The sequence below is a fragment of the Phocoena phocoena genome, chromosome 13 (assembly GCF_963924675.1).
Source record: "Phocoena phocoena chromosome 13, mPhoPho1.1, whole genome shotgun sequence".
Taxonomy (NCBI): domain Eukaryota; kingdom Metazoa; phylum Chordata; class Mammalia; order Artiodactyla; family Phocoenidae; genus Phocoena; species Phocoena phocoena.
This window is the reverse complement of record NC_089231.1, coordinates 65,789,212-65,805,159: the sequence shown is the minus strand read 5'-3', so window position 1 is coordinate 65,805,159 and position 15,948 is coordinate 65,789,212. Positions and strand designations below refer to the sequence as shown.

General features: G+C 55.3%; 1 protein-coding gene across 1 annotated transcript in view; it reads right to left on the bottom strand.

Annotated features, from left to right (window-relative positions):
* Window positions 1-3,257: 3,257 nt before the first annotated feature.
* LOC136132610 (melanoma antigen preferentially expressed in tumors-like) overlaps window positions 3,258-15,948 on the bottom strand; it is a 19,808-nt gene continuing 7,117 nt past the window's right edge. Inside the window, exons 2-7 of the mRNA XM_065889500.1 lie at window positions 15,048-15,091; window positions 14,843-14,959; window positions 13,845-14,024; window positions 6,219-6,538; window positions 5,270-5,878; window positions 3,258-3,834 (exon numbers count right to left, since the gene is read on the bottom strand). Of these exons, the coding sequence (XP_065745572.1) occupies window positions 3,258-3,834; window positions 5,270-5,878; window positions 6,219-6,538; window positions 13,845-14,024; window positions 14,843-14,959; window positions 15,048-15,091 (1,847 nt within the window). The remainder of the gene's footprint in view (window positions 3,835-5,269; window positions 5,879-6,218; window positions 6,539-13,844; window positions 14,025-14,842; window positions 14,960-15,047; window positions 15,092-15,948) is intronic.

Genomic DNA, 15,948 nt, shown 5'->3' with positions numbered 1-15,948 from the left:
TCGGTCATCTGGATGTCTTCTTTGGAGAAATGTCTATTTAGCTCTTCTGCCCATTTTTCAATTGGGTTTTTTTCTGGTTAGTGAATTGTAGGAGCTGTTTGTATATTTGGGAAATTAAGCCCTTGTTGTTCGCATCATTTGCAAATATTTTCTCCCAGTCAGTAGGCTGTCTTTTCATTTTGTTTACGGTTTCCTTTGCTATGCAAAAGTTTTGCTATGCAGTAACTTTGATTAGGTCCCATTTGTTTTTGTTTTTATTTCTATTGCTTTGGGAGATTGACCTAAGAAAACACTGGTACGAGACTTATGTCAGAGAATGTTTTGTGTGGCCTTATTTTTTTGGCCATGCTGAACAGTTTGCAGGATCTTAGTTCCCAGACCAGGGATGGAATCCAGGCCAAGGCAGTGAAAGCGCTGAGTCCTAATCACTGGACTGCCAGGGAACTCCCATGTCAGGCCTTCTTTCGGTCTTGTTTCTGCCCGTGGCTATTTCCCTGTGTTAGATTGCTCTCTGGCTCTTTCCTATTCAGCTTCATCCCTATCACATCCTATCTCTCAGCCGCCCTAACCCTCCTGCCTGTCTGACGTGCAGCTGGGGCTGCTCCTGGGTAAATGGTTACTTCCAATCATCCCACCCTATGTACCATACTCTCCCTGCCTGCTTCCCAACAGCTGCCGACCCCGCTCCCCCCTGCCCACACACACACAGGGCCTCCATCCACACGGCCCCCAGGCCCCTGGGCCCCCAGCAGTCACTACCTCCACATGCCCCATCCTTACAGATGAGCTTCCTCTTCAGCCAAACTTGACTTTGAGAACCTCACTGCATGGATAGCATATGCCTCTTTGAAGGTGTTGATGACAAAATCTAAATTCTGAACAAAGACTCTTGTAAGATTTTTTCTCAAGTGTGGTCTCTGGGCCAAATAAAGTCCCAAGTGCAGGGCACCCTGCTTGAGAAGCAAGAGGCAGTGTTCACTTTTGTTTTTCTTCCTTTACTTGCATCCGGCAGCTAATAATCACCACTGTCCTATACGGGGCCATCCATGACCGGGGCAAGTGGCTTCCATAGGTTAGCCCTGTGGGTGACCTCACTGCAATGTCATGAGGCCAGTGTGATTATCTGTTTTGCGGCTGAGGAATCTGGCACTGAGATCACACGATCTCTGCCTCTGTTCTTCCTCGTGGAGAACCTGCTCGTCCTGTATACTTTTCCTCATATCCCAGAGGTGCCAGTTCCCGTTCCGGAAAATATGCTCTGTAACTTAGGGATGCTTGGGGATGCTGAGACTGGGTGCACACTGGGGAAAAGTAAGAGAGATCTTTTTCTGACTCCCTTCTTCCCAGCACACCATCACTTATACAGATTTCTGCATTCTCTCTTCTTTCAGAAATGGCAAAGCATGTCCACAAGCCGAGGGGTCCATTTCTTGTTCTTTCTTACGGGGCATAGGGTAGGAGGCTGGGAGGGGTGGGGCAGAAGAAAAGAGGGTGCCTGCTAGGGGAAGAAGATAGAGAAGGGCCAGTGGCTGTGCGGCAGGATAAGGGATTGCTGACAGTTGGCCACACCAGATAGGTGGTGGAGGATGGCTCTTGGTCAGGGACATGCATACCAGTCCTTCCCCGGCCTTGGTGTGTGGCCTTCTCCCCAGGTCGTGTGTGCGAAGCCAGGTAAGGCAGCCCAGGGCCACAGGGCGGACCCCACTGTATGACATGTCCCTTTTTTTTTTTTTGTAAATTTATTTATTTACTTAATTTTGGCTGCGTTGGATCTTTGTTGCTGTGCGCAGACTCTCTAGTTGCAGCGAGCGGGGGCTGCTCTTCATTGTGGTTTACGGGCTTCTCACTGCGGTGGCTTCTCTGCTTTGGGGCATGGGCTCTAGGCACGCAGGCATCAGTAGCTGTGGCGTGCAGGCTCAGTAGTTGTGGCGCACGGGCTTAGTTGCTCTGCGGCATGCAGGATCTTCCCGGACCAGGGCTCAAACCCGTGTCCCCTGCAGTGGTAGGTGGATTCTTAACCATTGCGCCCCCAGGGAAGCTCGTGTCCCTTTCATTTGGATGGGCTGTCTTGGGGGGTCCCACGGGGTGGCCCCACCACACCCCCAAACCAAATCTGACGTTCACCTGCTCTATCCGAGTGCTCCCAAGACCTGGCGTGGGTTTGCTCTCTCTTGGGACCCAGAATCCAGGGCATCAGAGCTGGCTTATCACCTCCTTGACAGGGAAGAAAGGGGGTCTTCCCGGAAGAAGGGCATTCTCACCCTGGTGTGACCTACCTCCGCACAAAACGATGAACTCTTTTCAATGTGGGAAACGAATAGTAAACAAATGTTATTTGTCTATGTGATCTTACTAGTATTTTCCTAGCAGGAATTAGGATGTTTTTACAGGACACAACTAACTGAATTCAAGGGGCTGGACGCAGTGGGAAGGCGGGTAGGCGCTGGTGAGTCCCAGAGGCTCCAGATGGTCTGTGGGTGGATTTTCCCCCCAGGACTCGGGGCCTGACTTTGCACATTGAAGCCCTATCCTGGCACCACCCAGGGCCAGGGATGGAGGCTCTGTATCTGCTGGATCCCCTGGGGAGGGTGCTAGAGTCCAGGGCCTGGGTGGAGTTGGCAGCGAGGGTTCCTTGGAAGAATGTTCCCTCCAGTGGTGCTCACTATTGGGCACTTAGTACATTCCAGGCCCTGAGGACGCACCTTGTGTGCAAGGATAGACTGAACGGCCACAGAAGTAAGTGAGGAGCTAACAGATGATCCAGAAACAAGACCAAAGGGAGGGAGAAATGGTGCTGTTAACTCTTGGGGCCGAACCTCGTCCAGCCTAGGGTGCCTGGGCCTCACACATGCTGGCTTCTTATTTAATCACTAACAGGAGATTACTGAGGTTTAAACGGGAGAATCACGGTCACAGATCACAGCGAACACCAGGTGAATGACACTGAGGTTCCCTTTATTTCTGACCATTTCTTTATAACTATACATGTAGGGAAAATGCCCCCATCTACTTCTCAAGCCTGAATCCCCCTCTAGAAATTTAGATTCACATTTCTAACTCTACAAGATGCATCTCCCTGAAGATCCCATCAAGACCCCAAGTCACCATCCCCCCCGCCCAGCTCTGAATCACCTTTCCTTTTCCCGCTAACAATGAACAACTGTCTGAAACTATAGCTTGTGTTTATTCGAGATGCGCTGACGTCTGAGCGGCAGTGTGCGCGTGCCCGCGACAAAGCCTGCGGCTCGTTCGCTGGGCTAGGCGGCCATGTAACAGGGGCACAGGATGGGCTCTGGGTTGTAGAAGGTCCTGTCGCCACAGTGCGGACAGGGGTCGCCGCTGAACCAGACCATACTGGGAAGCCCCAACTCCTGCAGCACCTGCTTGAGCCGGGCGTGCAGGTGCGCCAGGCGGCCCAGGTGGACGGTGCCGTGCACGTCCTCGTAGCTCTCCAAGGGCGCGGGGTACAGCACGTGGCTCAGCTTGCTCAGCCCCACGGTGTGGCGCAGCAGGCTCTCCAGCACAGCCATCGAGATGGGGTTGCCGCAGAAGCTGAAGGTGGTGAGCTGGGAGCAGTGGCTCAGGGCGGGCAGGAGGGCGCTGAACTGGGAGTCCATGATGCCACACTCGTCCAGGTCCAGGTCCTGGAGGGTGGCCGAGGCCTTCTCGATCAGGACCCAGAGGGGCTTGGAGCTTATGCTGGTCAGGTTGACCCCGCTGAGGCTCAGATCCTTCAGCTGGCTGACGCTCGGGCACTGCGACAGATGCATCAGGTCTGCCTCTGACATCAGGCAGTTGGTAATCGACAAGGTCTCCAGGGGGCTCTTCAGACACCTGGAGAGAGACAGAGCAGTCAGTCCCGGGAGGATGGAGGTGGTGGGCGGAGGGATGTGGGGTGGCCCAGGCCTCAAGGGAAGAGAGGCCCGTTTCACCAGATCCCAGTCTTCCAGAGGATGCTGCATGGTCAAGGGAGAGGTGCCAGGCCAGCCCAAGGTTGAGCGGGGTCCTTCCCCATCCCTTATCTGCCGTGTGACGGGGTCAAGGGAAGGAATCCTCAAGTGCTCCCTGTGCTCACCCTTCAAGTGGGGGACGACATACCCCTGCCAGGTGTTCTGAACACAGGTAAGGTAACAATGGCAGGTGCCCACCGGGGAGCCTGACCCCATGTCCCAAGTGAGAGAGGGGAGCAGCAAACTACAGTATTGGCAGACATGACCTAAACTGCTTTTAACTCGGGCTTCCTTCCTGCCGCCTCCTGGACCCCATCACCTGTTTCTCTGTTCCCAGTGAGAGTACTGGGATCTGTGCTTAAAGGGCTAAACCAGGCAACGTCTGGCAACGTCCACAGGGGTCCAGCCGGCAGGGGCTAACTCTGGTCGCTGTATCAGCCACAAACCATCCCTCACTTTCCACAACTCTTTTTTCTGTTGTTGTCCTTGTGTCATGAACACGTTTATTCTTAATGCTTTGAGTTTGCAGTTGCCAGAAAGGAAATCAATCCAACTCTTTCACACAATAAATCAGGCTGCATTCTCTCATCTTTCATCATTGTGTTCCAGGTAAAGCTATGATTCTATTTTAAGAATGAAGAACAAATTTCTAGAAGAAATAATGTTACTGAAGAATTCCTATATAATCAGAAGCCTTAGAAGGAAATAATAGTTGTAATTTGGCCTCGAGATTGGAGCCACTTCAGTAGTGACACTCATCTGACTTTCTGCTTCTCTTCTCTGGACACTTGAGGAGCAATAACTGCTTAATGTCCTGATGGGCGCCACAATTCTTCACTCCTGCTCCCTCCCCGTCATTTCCACAATCACCCATTTCCCACATCACACCTCACCTGGAGCCTAAAGCACCCCGGGACAGACAGGGAAGTGGGATAGGTGGGAGGGACAGGCTCACGTTGGATGGGCTTTCCCCTGGTGAATGACCTCCTGCTTAGTTATTTTCCATCATCTCAGCTTATACATCACTCTCTCAGGAGAATTCCCCAAGCCACCCTCACCTGGCCCAAAGCCCCCACGATGCAGGTTCCCGGCAAAGAGCCCCCTTTGACAGGCAGCTAACTGAAGCCACACCTCTGACCCTAACCCGGGAGGCTATGTGACAAGATGCCGGGGGACGGACTGGCGGCATCGTGTGGACCTCTGAGTGGCCCGTGCACCCTGGCACCATCCATGGCAGGCAGACAGTAGACAGACACCCCACGGATAACGAAACGAGAGAGGCCTGCCCTGGTCTGCAGAGAGACCGCGCCACGCCTCACCTGAGCACCTGGTCCAGGCGGCCCTCAAGGAAGGAGATGGAATCCAGGTAGAGCTCCTGCAGGTGCTGCAGGCTGGGAAACTGGGAGGTGAGCTGGCTGACGCAGCGCTCCTCCACGCCGGGGGCGGCGTGCGGTGTCATGTGGATGTGCGAGAGGAGCAGCCGGCGCAGGTTGACCATCTGGCCCAGGTGCGGCGCGAACCTGCCCAGGGTGGCCAGCTTCCAGGTACAGTTCACCTCCAGGTCCTGGACAGAGTCGAGCTGCACCAGCGTCAGGATCCTCCTGACGTCGTGCATCGGCATGGAGAAGACCCTCAGCTTCTGACAGCACAGGCGGAGTGCGCCCCTCCTCCGCTTGACCTTCTTCAGGAGGTAGCTTAGGGACGCATCGGGGGTGCCCTCCTTGAGGCACAGGTCCATGAGCACCTCCACGGGGGCCGAGGTCTGCTTCAGCCACGCCCTTGCACCTTCCACCCGGCGCCTCTTCCTCACGGGCCCGGCCACCTCAGGCTCCAGCAGTGAGCACACACCAGCCCTGGTGCCGGACCACACGGTCCAGAAGTCCTGGTGGGCGTTCTGGCGCAAATCCAGCACCTGCAGCTTCCACCGCCTGCGGGACGACGGGAGACACACTGAGCTGTGCGGAGACCCACGGGGACCAGGACCGCACGGCTCAGAACCCAGGCAATGGTGCTACACCCCAGACACCAGCTGCTCCTCGAGCTTCCGGGGCCCCTCCTGGTCCCCACTTTAAGCACCACGAGAAGGGGGTGAGCCCACGTGCCTTCTGTCACCTCTGCACCTTAAGTAGCCCTGCACGCCCGAAAGCCTATTCCCAGAGTGGAAGCCACGGCCCCAAGGCCTCCCCGTGGCCCCGCACCCCCCTCTCCGATGCTAGCTGCATCTTGCTCAGACCCCCAGGCCCCACCCGCCTGCTGGGTCGCCCTCACCTGGGGCGGACCTCCTGGGCAAGCAGGACGTCCAGGCCGTCGACTGCAGCTTGGAAGGTCTCCAGGTGAGGCTTGTGCTCCTTCATCAGGGCCCCCAGCGGGAGGCAGGGGAAGGGCCAGGCCTGCACCATCGCCTTCACGGCCTGGCTGCGCATCCCGGCAAAGGCCGCGGAGAACAGGGGTGGGAAGAGCTCAGCGGGCAGCTCCTCCAGAGCGGCGATGGCCAAGGCCTCATCCCTCAGCAGGCTCTGGACAGCCAGTTCCAGGAGTTTCGGCGGGGCCTGGATGCCCACCCTGAAGAATCTGCTCCAGAGTGAGTACTGGAGGGACACCAGAGAGCAAGGGGTGGGTCCTTCTCCGGCCAAGGACCGGCGACCCTGCCGTCCCTCCACCCTCTAGGGGACCCAACGCAGGGTCAAAGACACCCCTCTGGCCACAAAGCCACAGCTCTGGCCCTGCTGGCGCCAGGCCCCAATGAGGGGACAAGGTGACCTCTCGCCCTATCCCATATCCACCCATGCTGCATTAAATCCCAGCCCCTCTGAAAGGTGGGTACCTAGAAGCCTGACAGCTGACCCCACCCTCTCCGGAGAAAAGCTTTTGATTATCACTCAAGGACTGAAAACAACAGGAATAAGGACTTTAGCCCAACATGGCCTCTTCCTAAACTCCAACAAATAACCCAGATGGGAATGATGGAGGAGCACCACACAGTGGGTACCGTTACCCCATTTAAAACTCTTTAAATCAGGGCTTCCCTGGTGGCGAAGTGGTTGAGAGTCCGCCTGCCGATGCAGGGGACACGGTTTCATGCCCCGGTCCGGGAAGATCCCACATACCGCAGAGCGGCTGGGCCCGAGAGCCATGGCTGCTGAGCCTGCGCGTCCGGAGCCTGTGCTCCGCAACGGGAGAGGCCACGACAGTGAGAGGCCCGCGTACCACAAAAAAAAAAAAAAAAAAAAAAAACTTTAAATCAGAAACCATAAAGCAGCATGACAGTATTTGATAGCATGTGATGTTAGAGAGTAAGAAAAAAAAAAACTGATTCCAAGATGTACCTATGAGTATTACTATTACGGAATTGTTTTTATTCCATGGAATTAAAAAAACTTTTCATTTCTAAAATGAAAACAAACCAAAAAGGCCCTTTAAACGAGTAAAAATCACAAAACCATAAATGATATGAACTATAATTACTAGTCACAAACCAAATATGTAAAATGTCATCCAAAAATTCCAACTAATTAGATGTCTTACATCAAAAAAAGAAAAAAAATCTATTTGGTTAAGAAATACTGTAACTGTCTATGAGTGGCATAAACCAGAGCAGAAATCAAAATGTTTGGGATTAAGGCAAAACTTCACATAGAAGCAAAAGCAAAGCCTGCTACTGCAAACGTGTACAGAAGGCGAAGAAAAATTCTCTACAGGACCTTGGCCTGCATGGCCTGTCCTGTGGAGACCCTGGCTGGGGCAGGGGTCAGGGCCCGAGGCCCCAGATGCCAGGGCGGGTGTGGTGCAAGAAGCAATGTGCTCAGGCCTCTGAGTCCCTCCTCTGGCTCCTGAGAAGCCATGATAGGCCTTCCTGGCCACACTTTTCAGATCCCAGCTGAAATTTCCATTTCAAATGGAAAGCGGAATCTGATTACTGGAAATCCATCCAGCTAACGCTGATTTGACTTTCTCCTTACACACAACTGATAGGATCCTCTGTCCACTCGTGAAAACAAAAGATAAAAGAAGAAAACCAACCTGCAAGCATATTTGTTCGAAGAGCATGGGCCACGTCAAAACCATCCCAATGTCTTAAGACAGCTTTGTGCAGACCTAGTGGTATCACGCCAAAGGAAAAAGAAATATGACACAATTCCTGAGAGTCACACAGTCACTTATACGTAACCTAAAACTGCAAAATGTGTGCCCGTTCATGGGGGAACGGAGGTGACACTGAGGGATGGCGGGTCCTCCAGATTTTGAGGGTTAAGGCTTCCCCAAAGGAGGTCAGGTCAAAATTACAACTAGGAGCTGGCTGGGAAGAGGGAAGGGCTGGGCATTTGTAATGAGACCAAGGAAATTACCCAAGAGGAGGTAAAGTGTGCTGTGTTTGGAGGAATTCAGAGACTTTTGTCAGGATGGGCCTGAGAGATTGCCAGCAGGAGTCGCTACCGGGGGACCTGGTGGATCCCTTAAAGCCAAGGCAAACCCAAGACTCAAATATTCCTCCCTCTGTCCCTGGAGGCAAAGGGTGTTTCCTCCCAGAAGCGGGGATATGCAAATTGGCTTGACAAGATGAAATGTAGCCATGTGGGCTGGGAGAGGCTGGAAGTGTGCTGGTGGCCAAACCTGGGACACACCTTATTCAGCCTGAAAGCCACTGAGGGGGTCAGGGCCGTGGGCTCTTTGGGCTCTTGGAGGCAGGGAGGGAAATAAACGTGGGCCAAGCACACATATCGGTGTCAGCAAAGGGCTGCAACCAGCAGAGGACTTGCCCCGAGGCTCAGGCGTCCTCTTCCACATCCCAGCCCAGGCTCTGTCCAGCAGCTTCAACCCTCATCATGACCTTCAAAGGCCCCTTCCCAGTGTTTGTGGATAACTTAACATTTCCTCAATCCCAGGAAACAAGGCATGCAAAGCGGCTTCAAAAAGCCCCCCGACCCCTCCCCTAAGGCTTTCACGTACAGGGTTTCTGATTCGAGAGCGCCATTAGGCCCACAAACAAAATTCAGCTTTTCTCTTGCTCTGCGATAAGCACAGCTACTCTAACACCGAACTCCCCTCAGGGGACGTGAAGCTCTGCTCGGTGCTGAAGGGTCTGGGGGCGATGCCCCTGCTGGGCTGGCTCACACGTTGGTTCTGTTGAGGTTTCAGAACACAGGCTGAGGGAACCTCTCCACCCCCTGCATTGTGACGCCCCGACAATTCTATACTGCGGGCGAGGTGGCAGCATTCTCTGAAGGATGCTCTCTGGTTTGGTAATTTCCCAGAGACTGCTTTCTCCAAATTTCTACCGTCCCTATCAGCAGTTTGCCTAAAACAGGGTTAAGCTAGAATGGGCTCTATGGACACTCAACTCCCAGACCATCACCTTGACTGGTCACCTGCAGGAAGTCGAGATTAGTAAGTGAAGCAGAATATTCCTGATTCTGGAGCAGCCACTGAGTGGTGCTCACACGTTTCATCCAGCACCACAAATAACCTTCAGAGAAAAGCTGAAATTCAGTTAGTTTCCTTTTCAGCCTGGTGAGCCGGGGACTTGGCCAGGGGTGGACACTGCCATGCTCCGCTCAGGGAGTAACCAGAAGACCTGCTTGCGGGAGGGGTGTGGATGGATCTGCCCCACAGAGCGTTAGGAAGAGATGACTGACTTCACGTGGACCTCGGGGAAACAGGAAATGGCAGACGTCCAAGCCTGGGATGTTTCCATGGGAACCCAGCATCCAGGAAGGAGATCCAAGGAGGCAGGAGGGACCACTGCCTTCGAATGATGTAAAAATGGGAAGTATAAGCCGAACATTCTTCCCCAGCGAGCAGGGGACACTCCTCTGTCCACCTCCACCTCCATGCAGAGCCTGTTTGTCCGGAGGCAGAAGGACCAGGGGCACAGCTGCAGGAAGACCTGTCCTTCCTGCCCAGTGTCAGGACTGGCCCAGGACGACTCCCAAGGCCCAGGCATGAGTCAATTGGGGGGACGTTTCTACCACGTCCTGGTCACCTGGTCTCACGCTGTACAGGCCAGAGCAGCTTCTGAGCTCATGGTGGGGGGGTGTCCTGTCCCCCTTCCCATCTCCAGTCACAGAATTTCTACTGGGATCGCAAAGCATCTGCCCCCAGGGCCTTCCTGGGGTCTTTAGAATGCATGTGTGTCCCCAGGTTCCTGCTCCTGGCCTGTGCTGACGGCGCAGCCCCCTCTTTCTGCATCCCTGGCAAGTCAGCCCACCTCTCCCAGAGCCTGGGGTGTGGCCACGATGCGGGGAGGGTGGGGGACCGGACATCCTTCCACTGGCATCAACAGAAATCACGGATTTCTCCCCAATTCTTCTGACATAACAAGTGTAGAAGAAGGTAAAGAAAAGGCCAGCTACTTTTCTGCATTCAAAGAAGCACCAGAAATGCTGGAAGATGACCCTTCCTGGCTTCCAGAGGAAGACCCCAACCCTGCTGGTCTTCAGAGGCACCAGGCTGATAGAGGCCCTGGGTGCCAGGCCGATGGTGGCTTCTCCTCCTTCGGCTCTCTTGACCCAGCCTCGAGCAGACAAGATCCTACTCAGGATCTGGTACGTCTCCTTTCCCTCTGCAGTCAGATCGCTTCTTGCCCTGGAATATTTTGCCCTCTGGGCCTCTTGAAAAATCGAAGGTCTCCGTCAGCCCTCTCTGCCTCTTCCTGCACTTGGCAAGATGTGGTTCCACTTCAGATCCAATGACATCTAGACCGAAACAAGCAAGTCTCCCCACTTCTTCCGCCCCAGTGAGGACACATCTGACATCCAGGTCACCCTGGGTCCAGCCAGTTAATCCCGAGGGAAGTGCTTCTAGAGGCAAGTAGGGGTGCGGGAGGCTGAGGGCCCACTCCAGGCTGGTTGGGCGGGGGATGGCCCAGGACGAGGGGGGAGGAGGGAAATGGCAGCAGAGCCGGGGGCCTGGTTTCCTGGCTCTCAGAGCTGTGTCCTTTATATGCTGAAGCCATGTCTGGGACCACTAAGGGCACTTGGGGACTGGGAGTGTCCCCAGGATCTGGCTCTGTTTGCTTTGGCCTGGGGGAGGTGCCAGTGGCTGTCCCCCTTGCCAACTCCAAGGGACAGAGAGGGAGCACTGACCCTAGACACAAAGATGAGAGAGGTTCAGAGAGAAGGGGAGGCCCCAGTCTTGGCCTTTGGCCCCGGAGAGGATGCTTCTCAGGACTGCACGGTCAACCTCGTTATTGCCTGAGATGGTGGGAACTGTGCTTTTGGAGAGAGGAGGAGAAGAGGGGTCTCGTGTTGTATCCCTGTCGTCCAACTGACCCCAAATCTCCAACACCGAGCCATAAGGTCACTGTGGCTCAGCGTGACACCAGGTGCGTTGGGCTGTCCGGCCCTTTGCACTGGACTTTTTTCCACTGGAGGAGCGTTGGTGAGCCTCAGGACTCGGGGAGCACTGGCTCCACCTTTGAGGGGACAGCCCACCCTGTGCTGAGGGCTGGCAGGAGGCACCAGGCAGAGGGGACGTGCTCACAGGGCGGTCTCCCGCCCAGCTGGTCCCCTCGCCCCCATACCCAGACTCCCCCTCTATTGGCAACCCTCGATTTACTCAAAACATTTACAGAGTGCCTGGAGCAGACCATCCACTGCTGTTCTGGGTGACGGGGAGGAACAGCCCAGTGACAATGTCATGGTCGTCTTCTAGTTAGAAGTACATACTAGGGAGATGATGTACAACAGGGTAAGTATAACTGACACTGTTGTAGGTTACGTATGAAAGTCATTGAGAGAGTAATCCTAAGAGTTCTCATCACAGGGGAAAAACGTGTTTTCTGTATAATTTTGTATCCATATGAGATGATGCTTGTTAAGTCAACTCACGATGCTGCACCCTTTAAGCTTGTACAGGGCTGTATGTCAATTCTATCTCAGTAAGAATGGAAGAAATAAGATGTCATGGTCTTCCACTCAGGGTGTCTCTGAGGCACGGACCTTGCATTCAGCTGAGCAGACAAATGAAAAACAAGCAAGTCGAAAAAATAATGACAGGCGGACGTGGCCTGCACGGTGGGGCAGGGCCACCGAGGCGACCATGCATGCTGGAACTGCAAAGCCAACCGTCATAATCCAAGGCAAAATATGACTTTTCCTGCAGCCGTTACATATTCTTTGAAAACGTTAAGAACCCTCTTAACACGATCCACTGCAATGTTTAGAAAAGTAAAAACAGTAAAGGTTTTTTTTTTATTTTTCTGCAGTACGCGGGCCTCTCACTGTCGTGGCCTCTCCCGTTGCAGAGAAGAGGCTCCGGACGCGCAGGCTCAGCGGCCATGGCTCACGGGCCCAGCCGCTCCGTGGCATGTGGGATCCTCTTGGACCCGGGCACGAACCCGTGTCCCCTGCATCGGCAGGCGGACTCTCAACCACTGCGCCACCAGGAAAGCCCAGTAAAGCTATTTTTTTTCAGCACACTGTGATTTTAAGCACTGAGAAAATGTTTTGTTTCTTTGCGAAAAACTCATCAAGAATCCTCTCAACACTGCTTCCGTGCTTCTCATCACATAACTTTCAGTCAGGGCTGAGTGTCCTTCCTACGCCCGGGCAACCTGTCACTCTGACTTGTTTTTTTTTTTTTTTAATTTATTTATTTACTTTCGGCTGCATTGGGTTTTCGTTGCTGCATGCGGGCTTTCTGTAGTTGCATCGAGCGGGGGCTACTTTTCGTTGCGGTGCGTGGGCTTCTCATTGCGGTGTCACTCTGCTTTCTAAGCCTGGATCTGCTTCCAACATTTCACCCTTTGTGTTTTCAGGGCCTGACATTATCTCCAGGTTCCTTTACTGTGAAGATGTTTGCTGGCATCACTGCCTCTGGGACATCTTCATTTTTTTGTCACAACCATGCTCTTCACTGAAGCGTCTCCAGGAGATGGGGACAAGGAGCCTGAAGCTGGATTCTGAATCAGAATAATGAGTCAGTCAACAATTCCTCGTGTTTGGTAGAGCTTAAATCACCAAAGTGTTTCACTCTCCTAGCCTCGGCTTCTCCATCAAGATCTGAAATGTCGGCAGGGGCTTTTTCCTTTCCCTGTGCAGTGGCTGAGGCTCAAAAGGGCAAGTCCTTTGCACCTGTGTCACAGAGCCAGCCACGAGAGGGTGACACGGGAACGAGGCCCCTGGCTCCTGGTCCAGGGCTCGCTAAGCCATCAACGTGCCAGCCCAGTGGGAGTGTGCCCGGGGAAGTCGCCTGTGGATGGGAACAGCCCACTCTGTTCGTGGACAGTGGACAATGTCAGGGACGAGAACGGAGGACAGGAGCCTCCATTCAGGGGCCATCACCTACTACAGTCTACTAGGCACTCAGCAGGTCTGTGGGTCCTGATAGGTCTTCCAGGAAGATGGGGGGAGGGGCGATATATCGGGGAGCAATCCAGAAAGGCCTGCACTCACTGGTACCTCGGCTCAGCAGCCGTACCCCGGGAGCTCAGGCTCCAGGAAACCTCCCAGCACTCCTTGCCCTCGGCAGGAGGAAGTAAGCAAATTCGCTGATACGGTGTCGCCTGAAGGATTTGGGAAGCAGCTGTGCACAGAGGCCCCTCCCACACGTGAGGCAGGGGCTAAGAAAGGTGTGGGGAGCCCAGCCTGGCACCATGGCTGCAGAAGAGCTTGTGGGGGTCTCCGCCATGGCCTGGGGTCTGCTCATGGTCTGTCTGCACAGGTGAGAGACACTAAGGAGGGGACCGTCTGGCAGCCCACGGCTGACCCCCTTCCCTTTTCTCCCTCCACCCTGAACATCTCTGGAGTGATGACCTTGACCTCTCCCCTTTGCATATCCTGCTCTTCTCTGGGTCCTGAGCCCAGTCTGTCCTGACACAGCCACTCAGTGTCTGTGGCTCTGGGACAGAGAGGCCACATTTCCTGCTCTGGAGGCAGCAGTGATACTGGGGGATACAGCCCGGTGTGCTGGTATCATCAGCTCCCATATGCTGCCCAGCACCCCCAGGGCACGAGATCGTCCTCGCTCCTGCGGTCCCTCTCCATCCTCCAGCTCCAGGTCCGCCTCCCTGGCCTCCTTGGGCTGCAGCTGGATGAGTCGTTGTGCCCTCTGGGTGCTTTCTTTCCGGGACCGCCCCTAGGCCCAGGGGTCCCAGCTCACGGCTTAGGGAGACCAAAACCTCCCTGGGCTCACCCACCCTGCCCCTGCCCAACACCACACAGGAGTCAAGTCTCTGGGGGCTGATGCCAGCCCTGCTCCTTCGCCCCAAGCACAGGTTCTGAACGTAACCGTGGCTTCGGGAATGGGACCCCAACACATTGCAGCTGCTTCTTCTAAGAAGGCAGGAGGATGAAAGCTCTCTTGGGAAAATGACTTGGAAAAATAAAGGCTGCTCATCCTCCTCCCGCCGTGAGGGCTTCAGGATGCAGATTGCATGCAGCTCCACGATTAACAGCACTGAGGGGGCAACAGGACATCCTGGGACACCTGGGAGCCTGCGCGTCCGGAGCCTGTGCTCCGCAATGGGAGAGGCCACAACAGTGAGAGGCCCACATACCGCAAAAAAACAACAAAAAAAAAACAAGAACCCAAATTCTCCAAAAAACAAAGACACGGTGTGTTCCACACGTGTAGTTACGAAGCCACAGTGAGAACTCTACTGGGTAAACTGAAAACCGGAGCCCCGACCCTGCCGTTTCAGCGAGAATCTCTTCGTCACCAAACCCGAGAAATTTCTCATTGGCTGAAGCAGCAGACAATCGAAGGAAAGACCTCATGCTCCGGTCAAAGGGACCTTCCTCTAAGGGCACTAACCGCCGTCCTGCAGCCCCAGTTCTGCCCCTTTCTCTGGCCCCCACACCCTGGCACCTCCCGAGGGGACCCCATTGCCAGCGCAAAGCAGCGCCCAGTTAGCTCTGGCCATCCCCGCAGACCCGGGTTCCCTGGATTATTACGTCCCCCACGCGGCGCCGCGGCCTCCTCACGGGGCACGTGGCCCGGGTAGGCCCAAGGCTGCCCCCCACCGCTTGTGGCCTCCGCTCCAGCCCCAGGTCGTGAGAGCTCGTTTTCCGCTGCAGAACAGGAGCGGGGGCCCCGGGCCCCGGGGACTAGCTCAAGGTCACCCCATGGGAACGCGGGGGCACCAGGACGGGAACTTACCTTTCGGGCCGCAGCGCCACGCCACACGATCCCCCGCGTGCGCTCTGCGGACAAAGAACCGCGAACTCAGCAGCGCCCCGCCCGGAAACCACGCGGCCCGACCAATCCTGCTTTCTGTTTCCTCCTGGGGCAAATCTCACGAGATCCTGGGATCGCGAGTGGGGTCTTCCAGGGAGTCTAGAAGGGGTTCCGTTTAGTAGGCGGGGAGGGAGTGGGGAGAGGGGGAGGGGTGGCGTCTGTGGCCATGCCCACTGGACGGCCGGGTGGTGAGAGTGGGGATGGGGTGGGTCAGGGGTGGGATGGGGGAAAGGTAGGGTTGGGGGGATGGGGAGGAGATGGGGGGATGGGTGAAGTGGGGGGAGGAGATGGGATGGAAGTGAGGAGGGGGAGGGAGGAATCGTGGAATGGGGGATGGAATGGGGGAATGGGGTAGGATGGAGAATGGGGTGAGGTGGGGATGGGGTGGGGGTAGGTGGGGGGGTGGGGAGGGGTGGGCGTGGGCTGGGATGAAGGGGCTTTTGAGATCCGGAGGGAGGGGTCGAGGCTTAGAACGCCCCACCTCCAGCTCCTCCCCCCCACCTCTGGGCCTGTTCTTCGGCAACCCCTTCCTCTCTGCGGGGCGTGGGGTGCCAGGGCCGGCTGCGGGGCCCTCGCCCCACTCCCACCTCCCTCTTGTAGATAAGATGTCCCTGCCCTTGGCCAGTCCAGTGCCCCCTACTCTCTCGGCTTTACCACTTATGTGACCCCTGGGGCGGCGGAGACCCCAGCCAGGGTTTGACTAGATCGTCCTCCCTCCAGATTGTGCTTGCGACCCCCCCATCCCGCCATTTGCTTTTCCAGTTTTTCTCAGAAGCCAAACAGTTGCTGCGTCTGGTCTCTTCCCCTCCGTCTGACCTCCGCA